Below are 27,857 nucleotides of genomic sequence, written 5' to 3'. Positions count from 1 at the left end.
GTGAGTCTGATTTGGATGATCGATTTCTTGGTAATCGAGTTTTCAGCAGGCAGTTTAATATAATTCCCCTGAGTCATTCATTGCACAAACTAAAATTCTCATTTCAGTCGCTAGTCTTGTCTGTGGCATCCTCTTCCCTCCTGCACAGACTTAACATTTTAAAAAAAAGTAACTGTCTATATAATATATACAAGTTAATAACATTGCTGTGGAGGAATGCTGGTGGATTTTCAAAAATTGTATGGAATCATAGAATCATTTGGGCTGGAAGGGACCTTTAGAGGTCATCTAGTCCAACCCCCCTGCGGTTACTCAGAGCCCCATCCAGCCTGACCTTGAATGCCTCCAGGGATGGGGCTTCCACCATCACTCTGGGCAACCTGTGCCAGTGCTTCGCCACCCTCATTGTAAAATATTTTTTCCTTATGTCAAGTCTAAATCTACCCTCTTTTAGTTTAAAACCATTGCTCCTTGTTCTGTCACAGCAGACCCTGCTAAAAAGTCTGTCCCCATCTCTCCTATAGGCCCCCTTCAGGTATTGGAAGGCCGCAATGAGGTCACCTCGAAGCCTACTCTTCTCCAGGCTGAACAGCCCCAACTCTCTCAGCCTGCCTTCTCAGGAGAGGTGCTCCAGCCCTCGGATCACTTTCGTTGCCCTCCTCTGGACCTTCTCCAATGGGTCCATGTCTATAATATAAAAATAATATAAATAAGCTCTAACTTTATTTGGATTTTGCAGGTGCGCAGATTTGCAGAAGCGTTCTTTTGTCTTGAGCATCCTAGGCAAGCTGCCCTTGCCTATCAAGAACTACAGTGAGTAACCTTTTGAAGTGCACAGTATGTAGCATGTAGTATTATTGTTCTATAACTTGTGTTGTGTACAAGTACTGTCTTGCAAAAATATATAACAATTCAAGAGAAGTTTATGTTCTAAATACAGATTGAAGTTTTTTAATGAAAGTTATATAAGACGTTATTAAACAACCATTAAAGCTATTAAGTAACTAATTAGTAGAAAAGCTTCTACTAAAGTGAATTAAACTACTGCTAATTTCTGTTAATGTAAAAATAAATAGTTCTATTTTTTTCACGTAGGACTGCTTCCTTTTTTTCAGTGCTCAAAGTCATCTACAGATGTGTGCAGCTATCAAAAACACTTCCTTCTGCAGTTCTCTTCCACCCCTCCCTATTGAATGCAGTGAGCTAGATGGAGATATGAACTCCCTGCCTATAATCTTTGAAGATCGATATTTAGATTCAATTACGGAAGGTAAACACACCTCACAGTGCAGTTTTCTTTTTGAAGAAACAACCAAAAATTATGTAAAACCTGAGCATTTTTTTTACATTTCTTGCTGGCTTTAAAGGAATACATTTATTTGCTAGGAAATATTTCTTTAGAGTTTTGAGGATGTATAAAGTTTTATAATTACTAGTGTTTTATAGCTTCAGTTACCTGCATAATCTTGTTGTAAACAATCCTTTATGTTTGGTTGTTTTTGTTTTGTTTTGTTTTTTTTTCTCCTTACCTCCCCCTCTCACTTCTTTTGGTGAAAGATCTGGATGTACCCTGGTTGGTAGTTCACAGTCTTCCAAGGTCAGAGTCCAATAAACTGGATAAATTTGAAGCTGAAGAAGGTTTTGTAGCTGGTTTTACTAGCCCAGAACTGAAAATAAGACCTGCAGCTGCCTCCAACCTTTGGCATTCAGAAAGTGAAAAGATGCTAACAAAAACTTTGAAAGGGAAAAATGAAGATGCAAATAAATCCAAAGTTAAGGTTACTAAGCTCATTAAAACAATGAAACCTGAAAACACAAAAAAAATCGTGAAACAGAACTCTAAGGACTCTGTGGTCTTAGTGGGCTACAAATGTTTGAAAAGTGCAGCACTGGAAGATGCCTCTAGAAGCTCAGAAGGCAGGCCTTCATACAATGCTAACGAAGGGCTGGACCCTACAGTAGGTGGATTTCCTTGTGATACAAAGATGTGCACCAGGCAAATAAGTCAAAGAGAACATCCATTTTTGCCATCTGGAACTGAGGAAAAGACTGCCAAGATCGAAGGTGTCCAACCAACTCTGGGTAGCCCCGTGCACTGTGAAACTGTGGCTATTTTTGGTAGACTTACTATCTCCCAGACAGGTTCTGGAACTATACAAGCAGATAGTGCTCTGCAGCCCAGAGGTACACTTGAAGGTTGTCATGGAGGTCAGCCAACTTCCTCAGGAGTCAGGACAATTGAGGTCAAACCAAGTCATAAGAATCCCTATGCAGGGGAGAAAGTAACTGTTCACATTGGGTCGTGGGCTGAGTTTCCACAAGATGGAGTGCAAGGAGAGAATTTGCAGACACCCAATATCGAGTCTTCAGAATCTGGAAATAAATTGAATTCAGGAGAACAGGAACCAGTGCTTGAAAAGGAAGATGTCCACGAAAGAAACTTCCGACATACCGGTGACATCTTGACAAAAATGAAAAGTAATCAGCCTACTCTTTCTACAAAAGAAGGTCAACTTTCTGCAAGTGGAGACATGACTAAATTACCAGATGTCAGCGTGACCTATGCCTCTTCTAGGTTTTCAGATTCAGGTGTAGAAAGTGAACCAAGTTCCTTTGCAACTCACCCCAACCCTGATCAGGTTTTTGAAAATGTTCAAGGGCAAAGTGCATACAATAGTGAGAGAATATTTCCTCAGCTTTTACTAAAACCGGACTGTGCTATAAAAAATGCAATAGAAAGCCATTGCACTGAGAGTACCAGCGCTGTAAGTGAAATACAGTCATCCCTGACATCCATAAATTCTCTGCCTTCAGATGATGATGAGCTGTCACCTGATGAAAATTCAAAGATATCCATTGTACCTGAATGCCAGCTAAGTGACAGTAAAACGGTGTTGGATCTTGGAGCAATTGACTTGCCAAAATGTGATGACAGTAAAAAACCCAACACGAATTTGCAGCAACAGTGTGTTGTATTTTCAGGGCATTCAGAGAACAAAACTCTGTCTACACATTCCTCGCTCTCAGGAACAAAAGATCTTTCACACTTAGTTGTTTCAGATGAGGGTACGTCTACTGATGTGAAAAGTTACAGCCCACAGGCAGACCTTGGCACAACCTGCAGCGACTCTCAGGACCTTGAAAGGCATCTTAACACTACAGAAGAAACAACTAAATTGCATTTGGAACTTACTTGTATGGGTGAGCCATCTGTTGTTTCACGTTCTTCATCTGTAAATGCAGTGTATGATGTTGAAAAAACAAATGAAGGAAACCATAACGAGCCTTTAGAACTAAAGGACACAGCTGAAGAACTGTCAGTAGCTAAAAATGAAACTGGTATGGACAACCCTTCTCCAACCAGTAGTACTGACATAGTAAAGCAAGGGCTTGTCGAAAACTATTTTGGCTCTCGAAGCAGCACAGACATTTCAGATATTTGGCCTATGGACAACAGCAATCCTGTTAGCCCTCAAAAGGAAACATATGAAAAACAAATTATTTGCTCTTCTCAACAAGACGAGGAAGAAGAGGAGGATCAGGAAATGATTGAAAACGGGTATTATGAAGAAACAGACTATAGTATGTTAGATGGAGCTTCCAGTGCTGACCGGGATCATGGCTCAGCAGAAGAGAGAGCCCTGAGATCTGAAAGGATTGATAGCGGGCATCTGCGAGATGGAATGACTCTGCCTCCTGTCTGTACTCCTGCTTGTCTGTCTTTTCCCTCTTCTCTGAGAGACTCTCCTTGCAATGTTATCTGTTCTCCGAGGAATAAATCTGATGCAATTACACAACAGCCAGGCAGCACGTCCTACAGCTCAGCTTCATCTGTTTCCTGGTATGAAAGCTCCCCAAAACCTCAAATGCTAGCGTAAGTGATTGTTTTAAAACAATTTTTTTACTTTTAGAAATTATGTTAATGTAGTATAGAAGGGGAAATGAAGTGTGGTTAGGCTCTAGAGTGCCCCCAGGACTGTGGCTTATGGATTCTGCACACTCGGGTAACATCACATTTTAGATGTTCAGATAGAAAGTGTGTTAGCACTGAATTCCTTCTGTCAGTTTATCTTGTAATTTCATGTGACTTGAAGAACTTAAAGCAAAACGTGCTTTTTTTGTTTCTCTAATATGTTCCTTTTAAAAAAAAAAATCATTTGACAGAAAAGTGATGTCACAATGGCTACTGAGCATAAAAATGGTGTTTTATGAAATGGAAGCTCTTAAAATAGCAAGCGTAGGAAAATATGCTTTGAGTGTAAAAACATAAAACCAAAAACATTCTGTAACTGGTTTTCAATCTAATTTCTTAAGTGAAGCAAATGTGCAATGCATGCCAAGATGACGGCCTTAGTTTTCAATCTTAACTTCAAATATCCAAAATGTAACCCCTCAGAGACCATAGTACTCTAAATTACGCTGCAATTTGGTTACCAGGAAATTTAGAGGAGCATCAGGGGTCCCAGACTGTACCTCCTCTTGCTGTAAACATCGGAGTTTCGCTGGTAGCCCCCTGCTGCTAACTGAACATGGGAAGCAGCAGCTTAACGTGTTGTACTGGAAGTGAAACGTTGCTATCGGAAAGAAGAAAGCTTAGAAGAGCGTTAGAAACAAGGAGAGTACTAGGCAGGCAGAAGAGATAAAAGACCAGGTAGTGGTAAGCAGCTGAGAACAGGAGGAAGGATTGAGAAGTGGTGGAGAAAACAGGTTAGAAATGGACAGAAAAGCAGCTTCTGAAATACTGGAGAGGGGATGCTGGTGTGGAATGGGAGGGATGAAAAGCAGAGACTGTTTAGGGTGTTCTGTACAATAAAAGACAGAGGGAACTCAGAGTAAAATCAAGGCCTTGGCCCTGGGGAAGGCAGGGTCTCTGAGTATGGGATAACTGGGATTCTAGAGAGCATGATTTGTTCCATAGAGAACCAGCCTTGGTACGTTCAGCTGAGAAAACATGCCTTGAGTACAAAGTAACTTCTGCTGCAGAGTGATAAGACCAACTGCCTGCAGTGGTATCTGTTAGGCTGACTTCATTGAGGTGTGCTCCTGCCAGTTAGTGAGGAGTGGGCTAAAGATAAAGCTGGGGAAACAGAGAAAAAAAAAAGTAGAATGGGAGGAAAACCGTGAGCAGATGGAAGAGGATAGGATTGAGCATGACGCTGTGAGGGATCACGCAGAACAGATGGATTAAGGAAGGAAAGAAGCATAAGGAAGCATAAAGCTTGAAATGCTGCGGGGAAACTGATACGCAATTAATTAGGTAGGAAGGTCATACAGCAAAAACCAAGGGAAGAAAGGGAGGAACGCAAGGAACTCCTGGCATGTGAGGAGCTCAGCTGTTAGAAACCGTATAGTGTATGCCTTCATATGATATGTAAAAGATCAGAGGTCTGGATCTGGCTGCTTCTGAAGCAAGTATCGGTTATTCAGCCTACCAGAGGGACTTTCTGGTGAACGGTTACTGCACTGGATCCAGCTCTCTGCTGACCTAGGAAATAGGTTTTAAGTTTGGCAAGAATTATCAAAAGTCAGTGGAAATCTTTACCTTGACTTCTGATTGGTTATAATTTCTGTAATTCTGTTATTGCGTTTAAACAAAGCTGTTGTTTGCTCAAGACCAGAGCTAACCCAGAATCTTCAGTGGTTTCAGAAATACTTTAGAGTTTGCAGAGACATTCAAAGGATTTTGTTACAGAGGAAAAGGGGCTGTAGGAAGCTGCAATAAAAATATTTTGAGGAACTGACTTGTTTTTTGAATATAGTAATTTGATAAATATCGTTTCCTTTGTATCAGTTACATAGAAGACAAAGTAAAAAAACAGATGAAAGCTGTAGGAGACCCTACGTTTGTCTGGCAATAGTAAATGTTTTTTTATCCTAAGTATGGTTTCGTTCCAGTTTCCTACAGGCTAAAGAAGAACTGAAGCAACTTAAACTTCCTGGATTTATGTATAGTGATGTTTTCAAACTGGCTTCTTCAATACCTTATTTCAGTATGGAAGAGGATGACTGTTCAGAAGAAGGAATACATCTTATAGTCTGCGTCCATGGCCTAGATGGTACGCTGGGAAATGTGATACTGAATGAGATACCAGTTCAGATTACTGGTCAGGCTTAGCTTTTGTCATTTGAACTCTGAACTGAACACTTCTGAACTAGGTTCACTGGAGGGAAAGTGGCAGTCTGACATTGTACTGCCACATTTGACAATGTGCTCCATAGAATCATTTAAATTAAGAATTTTATGTAACATTTGTCTTTAGTAAAACTTTCATGCACCCACCTTATGCCATAGTTCACATTAGACACATCCAGTTTTTTATGTCATGTAGGTATTTGTCTGCATCGTGGTAAAAGAATGGAGTTAATAACAAAACAGTTTTGTTCAGAATTTGTAATGTTACATTGTCAGGAAAATAAAATATGTCTATCATGTTAGGAAAAAAAAGTATATGTAAAATGCAGTCAAGTGTCTGTAAGGTTTTAAAAGGTTGGATTACTGAATCACAGAATGGTTGAGGTTGGAGGAGATCTCTGGAGAGAGTCTAGTCCAACTCCCCTGCTCAAAGCAGGGTCACCTACAGCAGGTTGCCCAGGACCCAACCCAGTTGGGATTTTGAATATTTCCTAGGACAGAGACGCTACTGTAGCAGAAATGAGAAAATCTCTTGCTAATTGAAACGATTGGAAAGTTTAAATAGCTTGAATGTATTCACCCACTTTTAGTTCAAAGCGTATGTGCATGTTGAGAGATAATATCCCCTCTAGTTAAGATTTTTGTAGCTTTCTGCCATCAATGTTTTTGTCTTTTTTTGAGAAGCTTATTAAATTAATGTCAGGAAACACAAGGGGGCAGTAGGATAGAATATTGGAATGGACCGACATTGCACAGCCTTCTTGTCCGTTTTTCAAATTCCTAAGTTAAAAAAATTAATATAACAGAATAGCTTTTCTTTCTTCCTCTGGGCAGAAGGCAGCCTTTGTTAAGTGCTTTTAAAATGGAACTCAGAAGTATTCCTTCTTACTAGCTAGATGTTCAAGTGCTATTGCGTGCCTAGAATTGACACAAAAGTTAACTTGGCCAAAAAACCTGTCCTTAAAAAAACATGTCTTTGAAGCTTTAGAAAAAGCCATATAGTTAGAATTTTCTTATGAAATAGCAAGTTCATACAAGTTCTTTCCTATTAATAAGAGATTTAAATAAAAATCTTGTTCTCTAATTAAGGCAGAAAGGGTACTCTTTCTTCGAAAGCATACATGATCATTGATACAGAGAAATCTTCAGGATGCTGGTTAAACTAGCATTTGTTGTCTTGTTGTTATACCAGTCTAAACGTATCTTTATCTGTTAATGGTCCACTTTGCCTTTTTATTCTATGAAAGTGTTTACGACGTGCCCTTATTCCTTGCTCCTCCACTGAATTCTTTATGCTAGCTCTGAATTCTTTAATTGACTTTTATCAAAATTAACTAGATTTTCAAGAATGTAGTGTTCAGAGTGCTGCATATCGGTTGGATACTAAGACAAAATCAAGCATGACTTCCTAAATTCTTGCATTTTTAAAGTGATGTCTGCGTTGAATGTCGTTTTTATAGACCATTTTGTCACTGCGTTTGGCATTGTAGTTTATCTTCCCGAGTCTTACTGAATTTTAATTAGGGCTGAGAATATCATTAGCTGTGTTTAAATATAAAGTTGTGCCGTAGGTTCATTTTAGTATTCTAAGTGCTTTTAGTGCAAGTTAACTTCACAGTATCTAACTCTTGATTGTTTTTCCTTTTAAGGTAACAGCGCAGATCTAAGATTAGTGAAGACTTACATTGAGCTAGGGCTGCCTGGAGGGAGAATAGATTTTCTTATGTCCGAAAGGAATCAGGTATTTGCCAATAAAAAAAAGAATTTTTGTAAAGCAATAAACAGTGTACGTCTTCAAGACATGTTTATTTAATGGCACTATTGTGTTGCAGTTTACCACATTCTGTATATTTTTATTGAATTCTCATGGAATCCAGGATTTGATCTGTGGCTTGTGTTAAAGTAATTACAAAACCTAGTATGATATTGAAGGTAAATATATAAGGGGTAACATTTGTTGCTGCCATTTTGTTGTGTGTACTGATATCTCCTAAGTTCTTAGCATAATCAGTTAGGATTGTGGATAAAATACCCTTGATATTAATGGTAAAAATGGTGATAGGGAAAACTGGTGTGGCAAGAAGGGAGATGTGTAATTTCACAGGATCTGAGAAAGACAAAATACCTGTCTTTTGTTCTTTTGTCAGTGTACTGGAAGATCTACATCATGACACCAAGCCAATATCAAATTACCTCTTGTGTTAAACTTTTGTGAATTTTGTTACTTTCAGATGAAGTAAACTTGACAAAGCACAGAAGACCAACTTTTAAGGTTTTTTTGTATGTGTTACATACTGTATTAGACATACTTCAGGGATGAATTAGAACCGAGTCTCTTCAATGGCTCAAAGGAAAGGTTCATTTGGTGAAGTGGCATTTTTCTGGCGGTAGCTGCTGGGGTGCTTTGCGAAACAGGCTGGACAGGCACCAAGCTGTGCTTTCTCTTCTCCAGCCTTGTAGTTTTTGGCAGTCAGCAGTTCTGAAACTTTCTGATTTAGGAATTCCATTGAGACCACTGAGCCTAATAGCTCCTGGCGGACTTTTCTCCTTAATGTTGGCTGATTTTGTTTTAATGTTTTTACTTCCCGTTTCCATGGCATACAGTTGAGATTAATTCTATAGTTCATACACATTACTAATTCAGTTGCAAACAAGGAAGTTTAAACAAATCCCCCTACGGCTTGTTTTGGAAGAAAAATAGTCAATAATCATTCTCCATTTTCTGTTTCAGTTAATTAAGTATTTTATAAACAAGCATTATTTCTCCCTTGGGAGGCAACTGAAGAGACTTAGTCCATTCAGTATTTCTCAGGATCACATGTGAAACAGTTTCTGCTCATCCATGATATCCTTCCGTGCCCATTTTCAAACTTCTTGTCATTTAAAATAGGATGATCAGAACTAGGCAGGGCATTGAAGATGCCTGTGCACTATGGACTTACAAAATGCTATATTGGTATTTTCTGTTCTGTCCTTGCTTTCCTAACGTAGCTGACTATATAGAACGCAGATGTATAGATTATTTTTTGCATGTATGTTTAGGGCTGGTTTTCCCTATGTAACATTGTTCTGCATTTCTTGCCACTTTATCACCCAGGCATGCAGTACTATAAGATTCTTCTGAAATTCTGATCGGTTCTAGACTTGACTATTCTGGGTATTTGGTTTTGTCTACAAACTCTGACATCTCATCCCCTTCTTCCCTTTCCTAGATCATTTATCAATATGTTGAACATTACAGATTTTACCACAGATCCGTTGGAACTTGCATTGAAAAGTTTTAGGCAGCCTTTGCCTACCTCCATTTTTAATTTCTTACTGCTAATCTTTGTAGAGAATCAGCTGTGAACTGTCAATAAGGCTTTAAGGATTTTTTTTTGTTTGTTTTGAATAAACAGTACTAATGTAGACTCTTTCTGCTGTTGCAGTAATTGTCTCATTTCTATTTCATGGGCAGTGTGATTTAGTTCTGAATATGCGGTTTGGTCTTCTGTTTTGCTACAGATAAGATTATGTGTAGGGGAAGGCTTAGAAGTAAGGCTGGCTGTGTAATGTTAAGATTTGTTTTGGTGTATTAGAAGTAAGTAGTCTTACAGTAAAATGTGTATCACTTTATTCCATGTTACAAGAAAAAAAAACTTTAAAATTATCATAACTAGCTGTAGTGTTTGTATTCAAAGTTAATATGGATGCTTTTATTTGTCTGCTGTTGATCAAAACACTGGGGAATATGAATTCAGATTGAGTGCAGAATGTATATTGCTGCATTAGAAAATACAGTTATTATTTTTTATTTCTTTTATTTTACAGAATGATACCTTTGCTGATTTTGATTCCATGACAGATCGCCTTTTAGATGAAATTATACAGTATATACAAATTTATAATCTAACCCTTTCAAAAATCAGGTAATATCTGTTCTATACTATTTATAGAAATAAACTTAAAACTAGAGCCCTGTGTTGTTCTGAACTGCGATGCTCAGAAGCAGGCCAAAAAAGAGATGGGAAAGAAAAATTCAGGGAGGGGGAGGAGTAGGAGAAAGGACAAAGGAGAGAGAGAGGGAATTCCCAGCTGAAAGAAGACTGAACGATGTTTTGAGCTCACCTACTCCTGTTGGTGGTTTTAGGGCAGAGTTAATTGTTCCGTCTAAGGAACTGCTGTCCTGTGCTTCCTCAGATCCTGCATGGTTGGATTCTGCAGAAAAACAGATAATATTTTGAGAAAGTCGAAGGAAACTAATAGCACTATGTCAAGATAAAGTTAGCTTTCTTCTGATTTTATGGTCTCTTCACCAAGTATGACATGGCAGACTGACTGTCTTGTCATTCCTACAGGGAAATTCCATCTTATCTGTGACGCTGAAGGGCAGCTGCATGGAAAAAATATTTCATCGTTTTGACACTTGCTGATTATTTCATCTGCTAAAAAGCATGTTTTACATCTTAATAGAAGGCTCACCCTAGTCTATGCATTCCTGTTTCCTTTTTAAGTCACTTCCAGGGAATACCTGGTCCATTTATTTTGTCAAAGTAGGGTACACCATTTGGGCAGACTACCTTAATAACTCAGCTGTGTTGCTAGAGTTAGCTCATCGATAGATGAAAGGAGCAAATTCAAGCTTGACTTCATCCATTTGTTTAAGCATCCTCAAAGTATACATCTGGAAAGTTTTTTGGCTTGCTAGTCACATGCATTTCCTACAAGTTTCTGCATACTCATCTGTTTAGTAGGCCTTATTCAGCTAGAGAAAATATAAAACATGTTTAACCATAATCCCACTTTTTAAACAAATGTTTCTATTTTGAGATGGGTAAGATTTGACATGGTTAATTTTGTCTAAATTGATGATTTAAAAAAAAAAAATCTAAAGTCTCCCTGGAGCCTTCTCTTCTCCAGGCTGAACAACCCCAACTCTCTCAGCCCATCTTTGTAGGAGAGGTGCTCCAGCCCTCGGATCATCTTCGTGGCCTACTCTGGACTCTCTCCAACTGGTCCATGTCCTTACTTATTTTCATACTTGGATATTTTCCATCTGCCCACATGCTCTTTCTTTTGTTTCCCATTTACTCTTCCCCCGTGCTGCCCCCCCCCCATTCTCTTGTTATCGCTAACTTACTTTCCTGAGTTGTAAGATTATGCTTCTGCAGTGACCATTAATAGGCCATTGGGGACCTCTGGCATACAGTACCTGTGTCTGTACCCTTCCACACCACACTTTATTCTAGTGACACACAGTTCAAGCCACACAGAGTAACTGCTTGTTATTAATAGAAACTATAGTGAAACTAAAGCAACTTTAGGCCTGACTTGTTACTTCACTACCAGACAATTGTTGTCACAGGTAAAACAAACTAAGATCAGCTCAGGCCAAGACAAGTCAAGAGAAGTTCTGAGATTCTGCACTGTCAGGTCAATCCAAAGTTTCATGCCTTCTGGTAATGGAAAAATCCTATTTATTGTGCTACATTCTTGTACTGAGATAAGAAGAGGCACTCCCTGTACCATCAGAACCCAGAGCGATGCTATAGCGTCAGCTTTGGTGAACCAACATTTTTGGTACTGCCAAAGCTAACACCAGTTATTGCAGCAGTACGCTACCCAACGTGTGCGTTCATCTTCTCTGAACAGAATCCTTGTGCTCACTACAAGTGTGTAGGAAGTATGAACTGGAAGCTTGATTCAAACCAACAGCAATTTGTTTTCTAAAACAACTGTTTGGTAAAAAATCACAGACTACTTTAGGTTGAGGGGACCTCTGAAGGTCATCTGGACCAGTTACCCACTCATACCAGTGCCACCCTCAAAGTTAACGCAACTTTGAAGCAAGTCAAATGGCTCAGTCATACCCGTTCAAGTTTTGTGTATCTGTGAGGCTGGAAGCCTTCCCGGGCCATTGCATAGCTAGAAAATAAACCACATGGTCTTGCAGTGTCATTTCAGAAACCATTTTCCTCATGTCAGGTCTTACATAAATTTCTGATGAGCTTTATTGGACTTTAACTTCAGTTGTATTACTCAGCTTGTCATCTTCCTCCCTAAGTAACATTGGCTCACAAAAAAGAAAGCAATTTTTAATGCTATGCATATATTAAAACATCTGTTCGTTGTTTCAGCACCTTTTTGAATATGGCTTTTAATGGACTTTTTTTTTTCTTCCATGAATTTTTATAGTTGGACAGGATTTTTCATTTGTTAGCACAGAATAATGAAGTTTTAATGTGTCTAATTTTCCAGTGTGATCTGAATTGTTAGACTGTACCATAAAGCGCGTATAAATACTACGATATAATTCTCTTGCTTCAGTGTGTTGAGTTAGTGATGTCTTGTATTTTAAAAATATGGTCATATTGTCGCCTGCAGTTCAGAAATGCATTGGTTTTGCAGAGTGTCCCACAGCTGCGGGTATCTGAAACAATGAGTAGGATGGGTTAAGTTTTTGTCTTACACTTTCAGAACCCTTGTTGAAGGGTTTTCCTTTTCCTCCCCTGTCCTTTTTGATTTAAGCAAATCCTTAAACCTTTCTCTAATAGAAGATAATATTAAAGGCTTCTTACATGTTCACCTAAACACCTGCATTTGAACACAATATATAACTGTCACCTTTGTTATTTTTCTAAATCTTTCCAAATTAAGAACAAGCATTTAGTCTTTGAGGTACATTCACATAGCTAATTGTGAGCACCTTTTTTTCCTCAAATGGATCTTCCCTGTTGCTGAAGTTTTGGTTCAGGAAAGCCCTTATTCTTGAGGATGATAGGATTGATTGATGGATCACTGTTTCTTCCAGTGATGGAATCCTCCTTTGTTATGGTACAATATAAGAGTTTCTCATCCCTTTACGGCATTTAGTAAATGGGATGAACTGTCAGAGAACTGTCAAGAGAACATCTCTGCTAATGTTCAGATCTTCACTCAAGAGCAATTATGTCATGCAGATCATCTTCAGGATAAACTCAATTTCTGTAGACATTTTCCTGTTCCTAAAGAAATCTATGGTTTTGTTTTTCTTGTGTGGACTTTATGATGTACTCTGAGAGAATGGTTTTAAATTCTAGTATTCAAGAGAGTCAGCAGCTCAGTATTTTCTTTTGCAGATGCACTGCTGTTGTGCTGACAGCACAGAGGATACATGTCTTTCATTTCTAAATTACTTAGGCAAACCCAGCAAGCTGCGGCAAAGAATTTCTGGTATTGCAGCAATTTTGAAAGTCTAGTAATAAAAGCAAACAGGAAGAATATACGTATGTGCTTAAACTGTGTATCGGTAAGGAGCAAATAGCCTATAATTATGTCAGAGTTTAGGAGTTCAGGGATGGCCCTGCCATTTTATAATCTAATGTTTCAATTTTTTCATTTAGCTTTAAATTGGAATTTTCAGAGCCAATAATTCTTGCTTGGGAAGCAATTAAAGTCAAGTAATTTTTTACATAGGTATTACTGGTAGCTTTGTTTTAGCTATTTTTGTTGACGAACTTAGTGATATAGAGCAAATGGGAAGGATGATCTTATGGTTATAATGTTGTGGCACACACATGATCCAGCTACGATAGTTCTGCTATGTATTTTTAGATGGTTATCTGTTCTCTCTGTGTCCTGAGATTACATTTGTAAAATGGGAAGGCACTTTTTCCTTCTAATTTTGTGAGTCTTGTCTCTACCGTATCCTCTTCAAGTCAGTGCCTAGGACGGTGTGGTCCTTACCTCAGCAGGGATCTGTAAGCATAAGTGCGTAATGACTGGCATTGCTTTATTCTGTAGTGTGCCTTGTAAAGAAATGCTTTATTCAGACTTGTTGGATACAACAGTAGGCACCTCAGATTACATATCTAAGAATGATAATTACTTAAAGCTAAAAAGTCCCATCCATCTTTCCCCTAGCTCACTTAAGCAGGGAAACAACTAAATATAATATTCTCCTGGCAGACAGATACTCTTCAATTGCCTCGCTCAAGCTGATAATCACTTCTTTTGGTCCAGCTGCTAAGCAGATTTGAGATGTTGCTTCCATTTTAAAATAATTAGATTCAGTTAAGTGATGGGTTTCCCCCATATAGGAGTACTTTTGGAATCCTTCTCTACTAGGTTGTTTCAGTAACTCTCATACATTTATCATATTGAATGCCATCTCATGCCAAAGTAGTGATTTATTCAGTCATGCACAGCTCATAAAATACTCTATGAATACTTGGTGCTAGGGGAAATACACCCAGAAATAATCTTGGGTTTGGGTGGGAGATGCTGGTGGAAGAACAGTTTGTTTTCACTAGCTTTTCAAAAACTATGTGTAAAATAATTCTGGAGGAGCTCAGAACATGTTTGTAATGAGTTTGTGCAGCTTGGGAGATATGGAAAAGCAATGTTTTCTGTGTGACCCAAAATACAGGCTTCTGAATGGAAACTTTTCATTAATTTTTTTCCTATGTTCTTTCAGCATTTTATGACACCAGTTTTGGTTTTGTCTCTTAAGAGAAAGGAAGATTGCAATCAAATTCTGTGTTATACTGTTTTTTTCTTTTTAAATAGCTTTATTGGACACTCACTGGGTAATTTAATAATCCGTTCAGTGCTCACAAGACCTCGATTTAAGTATTACCTCAACAAACTTCATACCTTCCTGTCTCTGTCTGGACCACATCTTGGTACCCTCTACAACAGCAGTGCTCTTGTTAATACAGGTAAAGTGTTATTTTCAGTAGTATAAGTTATGGGGAGATTTTGTCTTTGAAGTGCACTTAGCACTTTCATGTGGGGTACACATTTCTGCATTACTTTGGTTATGAGAAAGTGCCCATTTCACTCTCAGAGAGAAGGGTTATAAAAATAAAGTATCAATAGAAGGATGTTCAAGAGATGGTTGACGTAAGCGTTTTCCAGTATGTTTGATTCAGGTTTTCTCTTACACTATAAATGAACTCCAGTTTTAATGTTTTAGGCTCAATTTATTATAAACTGAATTTTAATATACTTAATCTGCAAAACAAGTAGGTAAGAGGCATTAAAATAATTCTGAACTACTAGTGTTGTCTTTCCTCTCTCAAAAATGTCTTACAGCCTGCAGTGTGTTTCTGCAGAGGTAGTTGTACCCAATGAATGTCTGTTTTTCTAAAGATTAAATGTAGCTCTAGGAGAACTTGTAGAAACTGCTGACTTTTGAAATAAATGTTAGAAAGTATTTTCAGGTAGCATCAAGTTTTTAAATGAAAACTTGTTTCTGAGATTACCACCTACCTTGGAGAACCCAAACCCAAAATGAGCAATGCTGTTTTTCACTAAATAGAAATATGCTCATGAAGCCCTTTAAAAACACTCTAAAAATTATGAATTATTTTGTTTACTGCCAGTTTGTTTATAGATCGTTTTATTATTTTCTTTCTTACAAAAATGAGAAGGAAAAAAGTTAACTCGTGTTGAGCTTAAGAGAAGCGGCCAGGAATTGGTGGCAAACTGGAGTTACTGTTGGGGTTTATAGAAGCAGGGGCAACACGAGAGCTCTTTGAATTGGGTTGCAGTGGTACCGTTTGTAGCCCTCAATACACTACCAGTGAGGTTCACTTCAGGATTAAGACAGCTGCAGTGTAATTCACTATGGGCACCTACTGGGCATTTAACCATTTAGAAATTGTAGTTTTCCAGGATACAAAGAGGCAAGGCTGTTTGCTTGTTTATATAATCACCAGCAAATGACACTCAGTTAACTAAGGTTAAAGTTATCAAAGTGTAATCCAGAATATAGTCACTGAAAAAATAAGGATTTCTGGAATATTTAATCTCTTTGATAGCTGAAGACTGTACAAAATGTCCTTTTCATATAATAGTCTTCCTCTACATTTCAGACTCTTTTAAGATTTTCGAAAATATGGAAATAAGAATAAGTAATGGGTACTGAAGTCTAAATGCCTGTCCTGTATGTATACAGTAATAACTGCCAATAAATTGCTATGTAAATGATAACTATTTCTCTCAGAGTTGAATCAACACATAAAGATGTTCTTGAGGCTATAAGGGCTTGGTTGCTTGCTTTTCTTTTGCTTGGTGAGGGAGGTAAGATTTTTTCTGAAAAGCCAGTTAGCCAGCTGGCTCATTGATTAATAAAGAGGGTACAGCATCATAGAAAATGTTATGCTATGGTATTTCTCCGAGAAAATTCTGCTTCCTTTTTTCAAGTTACATTTAATGAATTCGGTGGTTCTATAAAGTTCTTTTCAGAAATCTGAGAAGTAATGGTTATTGTTTAGTGCTACTTATTTGAGCACTAAAATGTTCTAATATTCTGAAAATTATTGAAATGGAGTTTGTATATTGCTTTATGGCTAACATATTCATGCATTTTCTCTTTTTGCACGTATAGTTATTTTTTGTAGGCAGGCATGTACGTTAGTGGAAATAATGGCTTTTATACTTTATTATACGTATAGACAGGAAACAATAATGAACAAAAATGTAAAATGTTTCTGGGCTTGACAATGCTGACGTGAAAAATAAAATTAACATCTGAGAGGCTAAATGTATGGACTTACGTATTTTACTTACGTTTAATTAGTTTTCATATTTTATTGTGGATCTATACTCATGTTGTACCTAACAATGCAGGACTGTGGTTTATGCAGAAATGGAAGAAGTCTGGTTCTTTATTGCAATTGACGTGTCGAGACCATTCGGATCCACGACAAACATTCTTGTACAAACTTAGTAAAAAAGCAGGTAAGCTTTGTTAATACTTATCATCTTTTAAAGGCCACTGTATATAAATGTGAATAGGAGACATTAAAAAAAAAAAAATTTCCAACAAGCCCCTGGTTGAGCTCATTTAAGAGTTACTTTGGCTTTAGTCCTGTATTCTTCAAGTAAAGTAAACAGTAAACGAGTTTTGTTGCAGAGGTGGACTGTTACTCTGAGACTTTCCTTCCTAACTAATGAGCAGAAGTTCTGAGTGCAGTCACTATACTGATAGATAGATTGGTCTCAGCTCCCTCCTGAGCCACTGAAAGCTAGTGATTTCAGTGGGATGAGTCAAGTACGTACACATTTGTTTAGGATTACCTGTTTCTGTATGTCTTATCTATTCTATAAATGTAAAATTCTGCTTTAAAGTTCTTGTTAACTAATCTTTTATTACGTCATTAAGATGGTCAGGGAAAACAAAAACTCATTTTGGTAAAGGAAGGAGAAGTTGTACTTAGTATAATAGCTAAAAACCAGATTAGATTATTCATATGATATCATCAATACAATTTTCTGTGGTTTGAATATTCTTACTTCACCTGTTGGCTGAGAGGCAGTTTTGCTGGTGCATAATGTGCCAGTTGAGGGGTAGTTTCCTTTAAGCAGTATAACATTATTGAGGATTCATCTGATCCGTATTTCTAAGTGTGTGTCAGCCAAGCAGTTGTGGAGCCAGAGATGCTTACGGTGTTTTGTGAAAAATCCAGGCACATTTCTTTGTTAAAATATTTGTAGGTTGTCACAGCTGAAATTTTTTTGAGAGCAAAGCAGTACAAAGATACAGGCAGGAAAAGACGAACATCTTGAGATGTCCAAATATAAAACTTACGGGACTTGCAAGAGGTAGAAAAGAATAAGGAGCAAGAAGAAAAACCATGGACAAGATAGGAATGTGGATCAAAAACTGATTTTAGATCAAAATCTACAATCACAAAGTAATTTTGTTGCTGATAAGGTAATATTTAAGGCTGAACTGGTATTTAAAGGTGAACTGTGAAGTTAAAAATTCTTGGAACAACTGGACCACCATCAACTGAAGTGCTCTCAATCTAACTTTGCAGTCTTTTGAAAATAAATGTTTGATCCTAAACAGAAGTTAGGAGCTTCTGAGAAGTTACAGAGTGAATGCTGGGTAAGACCCTGGGACCTGTGTAATAGAGATAGATTAATTAATCACTTGGCTTTAAAAAATTTGGTATTCCTTGGTTTTATGTGTGTATATCTCAACATGACTAGAGATGCTGTTATTTGAGTATTGTTTTCTATTCTAGAAATGTGACATAATTTCTTATGACAGACCTCTATATGACAGGCTTTTGAAAGACTTGGATAGCATTGTCTAAAGAGTCACAACATGCATTTCAGACTTTGCTCCTCATAAACTGTAGAAGGAGCCTAGAAGTCTTAGGGCTCTGTTTCTTCTTTCTGCCTTTTTACTGAAGAGATAGAAGGAGCTGTGTCTCGGGCCACAGCCTCATGCACCACCTTGTTTCCAGGTCCTGAAGTGAGCCTGGTGTGAGGGAGGAGGAAAGGTTGGGGGAGAAAGAGAAAAAGATGTGAAAGTTTGATAATTTTATTTAAGGAAAAAAGAAAGCAAGCTTTACACTTCCCTAAAAGAGAAGGAAGAAGGTTTTCCTTTGAGGCATTAGTTAATATACTGTATGTACACTGTAGGTGTTGATGTCTTTAACTCTTGCTATCTGTACAAATCTCTTTGTTCATTCAGTGGGCATGCTTGACACTCAAACACCAGATGAGAGGAGTTTGGGATTCCCCTAACTGTACAGTTTCTCTTTTTCAGATTTTCAATCCAGAAAATTTGCATACTCTTCTCTATAGGGATTCTAAACATAGGTGTTTCCAGAAATCACTTTACTCCAGGCTATGTGCAAAGGATTGACAACACCGTTGAGAAGTATCGTCCTGATTTTGCAGCTTCTATTGGTTTTTGTAATCCTATAGGAAAACAAGAGTCTTAAGATGCAGCAACATCTGTTGCTGCTTAACTTGGTGTCTTCTTCAGATTTTGGCTTTGCAGCTGGGAAAATCCCCGAGGCAGCAAAACTTGGTGCTGTTTCTGCTCTGCTGTGGTCTAGCTGGTTTCCAGATCATCCCTAAATGTCACCTGTGGATACAGCGGGTGATGTTTTGAGGGTCTAGGTCTCAGCCACATTGTTGTATGGTGGTCTGTGGCTCTAGTTCTCAAATTTGGCAGAGAACATAGCTGTTAAGCGCATCACCTTGTTGCTTAACCCCAAAATGGATGAAATTCCTACTTTCTGTCGATTGTTGAAGGTGAAAGTACAGTTGAGCATCTCCTCTTCCACCCTTTAAAAGAAGCTCCAGTCAATACTGAGACCTAGTGCCTTCCAGAAACAAGAGATTTTTGCTCATATCTGTTCTCTGTTCTGAATCCTGGAGCAGGGCCAGTTAACGCCAGAAATCTTGCAATCATGAACACATTTCTGATAACTCCTTTTCAGTGCTGCTTCTGTCACAACACCACATCTAAGAGGATCTGTAGCAAACATTTCTATTGGTCTTGCTTTTTCCTCCAAGTTTGGGGCCAGGTTGGGCTTCGTGGCTGGATGTCACCTTAGGCTGTTGAATCTCATAGTCAAAAGCAGCACCAGTTAGCTTCTCTGCTGCTCCCAAAATTTTTGGACTCTTTCTCTTCCCAGAGATCTCTCTCAAAAGAATCTGGTCTGGAAGGATCTTTAATACTTTAATGCTGAGGGCTTACAAAATACTCTATCAGGAGAAGCAGGTGTTGTATGTGACACTGCAGAAGGATGAATTGTGAGTCTTCTGAGCATATGCAAAATTCTTAACTAACAATAGTTTAAGACTTTAAAAGAACGTTTGCAACTAAAAAATTAAACTGAAAAATGATAAATATGTCATGACTAAATCTCTCCCATCTAAATGATGCAACTCTTCCTTTGTACAGTGTAAGTCAGTCTGTCATTACCTGCTGAAGGAATAGTCACCCAGAACTTGCTCTTTTCAGTTTAAGTTCTCTATCTCAGTTTTCCTGTACTGTGAAAATCTTTTGGTAGGAAATTTTTTTTTAAGCAGCCAATAAGAAGTTCCTAACAGTTACAGTTGTTACAGTGCTGCTATTTGTGTATTGTAGTTCATCCTTTGATAGGAGTGAACAATAATTATCCAGTTCTGAGATAAAAGCTGGAAGTGTGACATGTATATGGTACTCAAGCAGTAGATGCTTATTATCATTAGTCATGATCTGATTATTTTTTCTTTATTTGTTTTAAAAATAACTGGTACCAACTCAAGTCTGTTATTTGACAGAAAACTTGGTGTAAATTGGTTAACGTGTTACGTTGTACCTGGTAAATATAACTATATACTGGAACAGTGATTCATCTAAGTGTCAAAGCTTGCGTTACAAAGTTGTTGTCATTAATGTTGTTAGTATCCTTAAATTAAAAGGGATGCATTCACCGCAACATAGGTATCTCTGATTTAGAATGGGTTCATTGGATTGGTCTTTCAGAAGTATATCCAGGTTAGAGTTGTGTGTGCAGAATTTCCTCAGATCTAGTATTGGAGATACACTTAGCTCTCATTTAGCAAGCGAACTCTGGCAACATTTCAGTTTCATTTTCAATTAATTTGTCAAGGCAGAATGACAGATAACTTATTTTAACAATTCTCTGTATCTCTTTCTGGTGTATAAATAGGAATTGATTCTTAAAATTGTAAATGCCTTTTGAAATGATTGATTCAATAAATTACAACAAATGACAAGTGATAATGACAGCTAACTAAGTATCTGCTTTCCTAAGTCTCTGGTTTTCTGTAGCATTATATGCTGTTTTCTGTCCTAGTTATGAATTGGTGGCTCACTGGTGGGAGTGCTTTCTGCAACAAACTTCGGACCTGCAAGTTTTTCTACCTCTGCTTTTGTTCTGAACTCTTTTTAAGTCCCATTTCTCAGCTGTAGAGTATGCCCACATTAGCACTCGGGAATGCTTTCAGAAGCAGATCTCTTCCTGATCCCTGTTTACTTCAGAACACAATGACTGAGGTTTAGCAGCCAGCACGTGTTGCACCCGCAGGACCAGACTAGAGCTAGTCCAAAGTAAACTCTCCTGAAAACGGGCATTATGATGGATGAGGGATTCTTAATACCAACGGCTTTGCTCTACAGTTCTGTTTGTGCCACAGAGTTCACAAATGTGAATGTACAGCAGTAGTCTCTTCCAGGATGTTTTTGTACTTACGTAGGTAGGCTTTGATTTCTATGTCTCAGTACTTCCACAGGTCTTGATTAGCGGAATTCTGGTGTGCTTGTTTATTGCTTTATCTCCCCCTTTAAACATGGGCATTTTCCTAATCTCTGAAAGGAGGAAAAGCTGTTTGTTTTGGTTTTCATTTACGTCCATGTTAACAACAAATCAGCAGTGAGTAAGCATGGTTGACATGTTTTCTTCTCTGAGATGTCTGTTATGTGCAGGATGTCAGCTTAGCTTACTTGGTGCTCTTTGGCTTTGTGGAGGGAAAAAGCATTTCCGCTCTTGCCTTGAGGGCATGCCTGTTCATAACTCGTGATGAGGATGAGACTAGAGTTGAAGTGGCATCCCTATTGGTAGCGTGGCACAGAGACTAATCTAATCAGTTCAATAAGAGGACGGACTTCCCAGCCCTCCATAGCTCTGTTCCAACAATGTTGGAAGACTCTGGTAGTTTTATAGCATCTGGAGCAAGTTGTTGAAAGTAAAATCTTCAAGGCAGAGTTTGAGCTGACATTGAAACTCTTGAGTTAATGTAAATCTAGCTCCCTAGTCAGTCTTCTTGTGGGACTGCAGCTGAAAGTCTGAGCTTCCTTGCATCTGTATCGTGGCATCTTAATCCGAGACCTCAGTTGACTCAGGATCTTAAAGCTTGATTTTTTTGGGGTGTGATTCTAGCTGTGTGTGATGCGTTAACTTCACAAAGCAGTGTGGAAGACTACCTGCAGGAGAGGGCTGCCTTCCAGGGCATAGTTTTTGAAGTCCCTATTTCCAGACTGTGTTTACGGCAAAGCTTCCAGATCCCTGTTTCCAAGCAAGTATGTAAATGGACAGAGTCATAGAAGACGTTGGGAGTATTGTACCTGGACGAAACTGAGATGTTTCCTTCAAATCAAAGCAACCAGGTGTGACCCTGAGCTATCTGATCTAACATCAAAGTTGGCCCTGCTTTGAGCAAGTGGGTAGGATCAGATGATCTCCAAAGGTGCCTTCCAACATAAATTACTGTATTCTAGGATTCTGTGATTAGTCTGTTGCTAAGGAGAATGGCAGCTTACTGATGGAATCAGATTGTTGTACTTTTATTTTTAAGCTTATTTTTTTAAGCTTATCGTAAGTGATTTTGATGCGATTATGCTTAAGAACTCTGTGCTATCAACAGTGTATACTGTCCATTGCAAATAATTGAAGCCTTGTTTTGAATTAGTTAAAGGGCGGCGGTATGGAATTTTGTCATCCTTTTTGTCATACAAGACCTAGGGAATATCAGCACCCCATTGTAGCAGTGGCTCCTTCTCTCCTTCCCTATTTGGATGTTGGCTATAGCTAGAGGATGGACTTAACATCTGATTCTGGTGCCTGAACATATATAAAAATTTGTCCCTCTGTGATTGCAGTTAGTTAGGAGTTACCAGGTCTCTATACCTGCTGTTCCAGGCAGATTTTTCCACTTGACAAATTATTTGGAAAAATTGGCCATGAATTTATGGATATCGTTAATTCAATAATGACTACCGCTGTTATGCAGAATTCACTCATGGACATGAATAGCACGATCGTTAAGCGATAGAAATTGTGCTCTCTGTGTATGCTTAAATTCCCTTGGACTGAGACTGAAGTTCCATAAGGTGATAAGGATCATCATAAAAATTTGCAAAGCCCATTAAAGGTTCATTACTACAGGAAAGAATGTTCTCTTTATGTGGGACAAAGCTTGTTATTTCAGCAGTGATCTTTCACTTGGATTGGTCTTTTCCAAGCTGTCTCAAATCCTGTTGAAAAATTTAGTCAATACTTTCTAGTTAGTGACAAGCTCAGTGTTTTTTATACTACTCTGCAAAAACCTGTGATCTATTCAGTAGATTATATGATGCGATCAGTTCAAATGTATTTTGTTCTGATAGAATTAGGTTTTAATCTTCCAGCATTTTTGGCTAACTACAACAATCTGGAAATGCTGGCCTAATTAGATTTTGGGGTTGGTTTCTTAACTCAGCAGCTGAAAATTTTGCTGTGCAAGAAAAAATGGTTCATTAATTACTTAGAATAATTTTAAATTTGGGATTTTTTTTTAATTACTTACCATATGCGTGACAGATCTTGTATTATGTGTGGTGTGGGAAAATAAAGATGTGGATCATAGGAATTAACTGAGCTGTATTCTTGTTCACAATTTATTCCTGCATTTTTAATTTAATTAAAGGTGGAATATATTTAAAGTCTAGGAAGAAAGTGAAAGAACAACACGTAAAGATAACTGGTGGGCCAGTTTTTACTGCTACATAAATGGAAGACTGTGATAAGTTGCTTCTTGTCCACAAGTATACTTAATTTAGGCACAGTTTGGCATTGCACACTTCTGTATCAGAGATCATTCCGTGCCTATGTCCTGAGTAGTCCCATAGCCTGTCTGGAGAGCAGAAGGGATGCTGTTGAACACCGTGCCGTTCCTTCTCCTAAACAAATGGTTTGAGTTATCTCGTGTTGTAGAAATCCAAGGGGTTGCTTGAAACTGTACATTTATGTGTACCATTTTGACTCCTCTCTTTCCCATCCATAGAGTCATATGTGGTCTGTGTATATCATGTGAACCGTGTTAGAATAAACAACTTCAAGAATAAGACTTGGACTTTTTTCTTCAAAATAGGCACAAAGAGCTGTCCAAAGAAAAACCACCCAAGAATAGTTAAACAATAAAACTCATGCTTAGGAAATACCCTACATGCCTTCTTTGCTCCTACTGAAGAATTCCCTCAAACGCTTTTTCGTAATGAAAGATTCCTGATATTTCTCATGCCCATGAAGGGAAGCCCCAGACATTATTTTTATGAACCAGAATATAAAGCAGAAAAATGAGTCACTGTGACCAAAAGGGGATACCTAATTTACTAGACTGTGATGTCCTAAGCCTGGGGTTTTTTGTTGGGGTTTTGTTTGTTTGTTTGTATTGTATCGCATGTGAGGATGAAGGGAGTCTATTTAAATGTTGATTGATGTAGACTGATGTTCCTCTAAGGATTCCCCAGGATATCTCTTCCTTCTTCAGGTTGATTAAAAGATCTAGGCAGTCCACTTAGAATCATAGAATAGTTTGGGTTGGAAGGGACCTTTAAAGGTTACCTAGTCTTTGTATCTTTGACAGAAATGCTAATGGATATTTTTCTAGGGAAAGCACTTATCAAAAAAAATTAACACCAATAGATAGACTCCCAAGGAATTTGTGAAACTATTACAGGTTAGCCTGCAGAGAATTCCTATCCCTGATTTATTCCCAATACATTCTTTTCAGCTCAGCACAAAGTTTTGGAACTGGCGTCTGCATCTTTGTATAAGATTTGCTGCAGTCATTTTTCATCAGATGTCAAATAAAAGACTCCAGTGATTTAGCTGATCTTTTGAGACAGCATTGTTTTTCAGTGGGCACAGGCAAAAAAAAAAAAAAAAAAAACCCACAAACCCAAACAGATTTCCTATTTGAAGACAACTGGAACCAGGATTTAGTTTGGATGCATTTTCTGTATGTTTTTATAGATTTACAGATTTATTTATTTATTTTCTGTGAAATCTGGGAAGATAAATTTACTTTTTCACATGCTAAAGTTGTTCAGCATTGTTTCTGTAACTGAGTTGGTTTGGAGATGTAGTCTTCATCACATGGAGTGTACAAAATATTGAAAATTAGGAAGCAGCCTCTGAAAAAAAGAGAGATTTTTCACTCTGGGCTCCATTGACGGCTTTAGGAACAGATATGTATTAATACTTGGTATATGTGCAGTCTGAAGAAAAAGGGGAAACTAGAATCCAGAACTTTGTCCTGGAAGTATAGCTTCTGAAAAGCAGATAGCAAATAATTTCTTTTTCCTACACAGTCAGATCTCTTTTCTTAATGAAAGAAAAGTTTGATTTGTGGAGGTTGACGCAGAAAATGTTTGCTGCAGATTCCAAGAAGCACCTTTGAAGAATGACTTTATTTGCGGTATTTCTATAATTCTCAGAATAGACCAAGTAAATCTTGTAAATTAAAAACTAACAGTTCCAGGTTCTGACCATTATCCGCTGTAAATTAAGTCAGGCTAGTGGCACCAGTGCAAAACTCATTAGCACCAGTGCAAGTAGAATTGGATCGAATCTACCAGTGATAAGATGTAAGCATCTAACCTCTAGGAGATTCCCCGAGAGCCATTCAGGCTGCTTTTCAGTATAGCTTACCTTTACATACGTCTAAATGCTTTGAGCATTTTCTGGTTTTGCCTAAGAGTTGCCTTTGTATTCAGCTGTCGATGGCTATGATATGCAGAAGGGGCTGTTCTAGGGCAAAGGCAACCCATTTTCCTAAAGGGCTCTGTTGTATTTGGCCTAAAGCAGGTGCTGGTGCTTTAGGTTTGACAGCACCAGAAATCTGCTGAAGCTTTTTAGAAAAAACATAACAATTAAATACCTTAAGGACTGTAACTCCATCGTCACTGGGGGTTTCTACACTTGCATCATCTTACTATTAGAGTGCTTGTCCAAGAAGTAGGAAGTCTGGGATTAATTACAAAGGTTTAATTATATTTGAGGAGCTGTTGGATGGACTTCGCACCTGTGGTCGAGCTGGCCAAACCTTCCAGTGAGGCAGTGCCTGATGGAGGCACCCAGACTAGGTGGGCTATGTCATGTACTTGGTGGTGCTCAGCATTAATCCCAATGCAGCTATGCCGTTGACTGAAACATGAGTGAAGACAAGGCACCATCCGTCATTAGGTTTCTTTAAGCAATACGAAGGCTTTACACCCTTCTGTCAGCCAGAAACCGACCACTTTATTCCTAAGAAGCAAGACAAAGGGTTGAACCAGACTCTGTTTAAATGGGAAACATCACGATTAGGTCACGCCATATGTATTAAAATATGTACAGAGGAAAGGCCGGTACCCAATGTCTCATTATTCTGTATCGCTACCTATTATCATTGATTTTTCTGCCTTTTTGTGCAAGATCTGGTAATAAATTGGTGCCAAATTTCAGTTGTAAAACATTTATTTATTCTGTGACGATTGTCAAGGGATTCATTATAATAGATACCTTTTTCTCTTTTCCTGTAGGTCTTCATTACTTCAAAAACATTGTGTTAGTAGGATCTCTGCAGGATCGTTACGTTCCCTATCACTCCGCTCGCATTGAGATGTGTAAAACAGCTTTAAAGGATAAACAATCAGGTAATAAATATCCTGCAAAATAAACAGACCACTTGGGTTAAACCTTATAGGTCTCGGATTCATCCCATTTAATTTTGGGTGCTTAACTGAGGCACTTCTATTGTGCATTTAGACACTCTGGGCTTACTTTGTAATAATGGAGAGAGAAAATCCATCTAGGAGCTGAATTGCTTTCTGGATCTGTCCTGTTCTGTTATGTGCAGAAGGAGATGAGGCTGAATAAATTGCTAGCTTACAGACTTTGCTGAAAGTTAGGTGGGATGAACGCAGCCGCTGAGGTGTTACTCCATGAACAGGGAGGACAAACAGCTTTGATTTTTGAGGACAAGTTGTAGCATTGAGCACATGGGCTGTATTTAGTTGAGGCTGAATACAAGCACTGAAAGAAAAGGTCATTTTCCCATTTTCAGTGATGGCTGGTTGGTGTATTTACTGTTGAGACATCCTAGCACAATTGCATTCCAGCATTATATATTGACAAAGAAATACCTTTTACATAGTGTAATAAATTAATACTGATGAGCACATTCTGACTATAAATGTACAAATACTAAAATGCATAGCTTAAAGTTATTTTTCCAACCATTCTGGGGAAATTAAACTTCTTAACAGAACAGCAGCATAACACATACCATCAGCTCTCTTACTCTGGAATGTACTAATTTTGAGTTCAAGGTCAACGAACTGTCTTCGTTTCTGGTGATTCACACAGTACAACTTTTCTTTTCATCTGCAGGACCAATTTATGCTGAGATGATCCAGAACCTGCTTCTGCCAGTTCTTCAAAATAAGGAATGTAATTTGGTTCGTTATAATGTAATTAATGCATTACCCAATACAGCAGATTCTCTCATAGGGAGAGCTGCACACATTGCTGTTCTTGATTCAGAAATATTTTTAGAAAAATTCTTTCTTGTTGCTGCCCTAAAATATTTTCAGTAGAGAAGAGCATTGTAAGAGACTTGGTTATTACCTCATTAACAGATGAATCAAATAATGTGTGGTATTAAAGTATAGCTGCAGCTGTATTTTAAGAGATATTTATACTTTTTATATGGAAGATAATTTATATCATCCACACTTAGGGCTTTTTAACATCAACTTTACTTTCTAGGTAATGTGGCTGTGCAATATTTTTTTTTATTTTGTTCTTTTTACTTTTCTATTACTTTTTCTTAATTTTGGGTACCTAATTATTTGGAGATTAAAGCACAGTGCGTACTTTTGGTTGGTTTATTATTGGCTCTTAGACTACAGAAGTCAATGTTACTTGGCTACATTTTACAAGAGGCTTTAGATGCCAAAATAAATTGGGTTTTAAAATTCTAATAAGGTCTTACACATTCAGTTGTTGTATTTTAGCACTGTAGGAAGTTTAACTGGAAACACAACGAGCTGCTAAAATACTGGATATTTGAAAATTACTATATCTGTGGGTCTCGCAAAGGCTGTTACAGAGTTGTCTTCAGATATCACTACAGCTTCACAGTTTTCTATCATCATTGTGAAATATGTTATGCCTGTGGGAATATATTTTCTACTGATCTC

General features: G+C 37.9%; 1 protein-coding gene across 1 annotated transcript; it reads left to right on the top strand.

The window, feature by feature from the left end:
- FAM135A (family with sequence similarity 135, member A) lies at positions 1–27,638 on the top strand (the record flags this gene model as incomplete). The annotated part of the gene is made up of 11 exons (XM_009699046.1): positions 1–49; positions 715–813; positions 1,116–1,270; positions 1,558–3,874; positions 5,896–6,056; positions 7,783–7,874; positions 9,944–10,041; positions 14,660–14,811; positions 16,727–16,837; positions 26,196–26,309; positions 27,046–27,638. Coding segments are annotated over 11 exons (3,554 nt in total), but the record flags the coding sequence as incomplete, so codon positions are not given.
- Positions 27,639–27,857: the final 219 nt, after the last annotated feature.

Source organism: Cariama cristata, unplaced genomic scaffold (genome assembly GCF_000690535.1).
Source record: "Cariama cristata isolate BGI_N322 unplaced genomic scaffold, ASM69053v1 scaffold10234, whole genome shotgun sequence".
NCBI lineage: Eukaryota > Metazoa > Chordata > Aves > Cariamiformes > Cariamidae > Cariama > Cariama cristata.
This window is presented reverse-complemented; position numbering and strand designations above follow the sequence as displayed.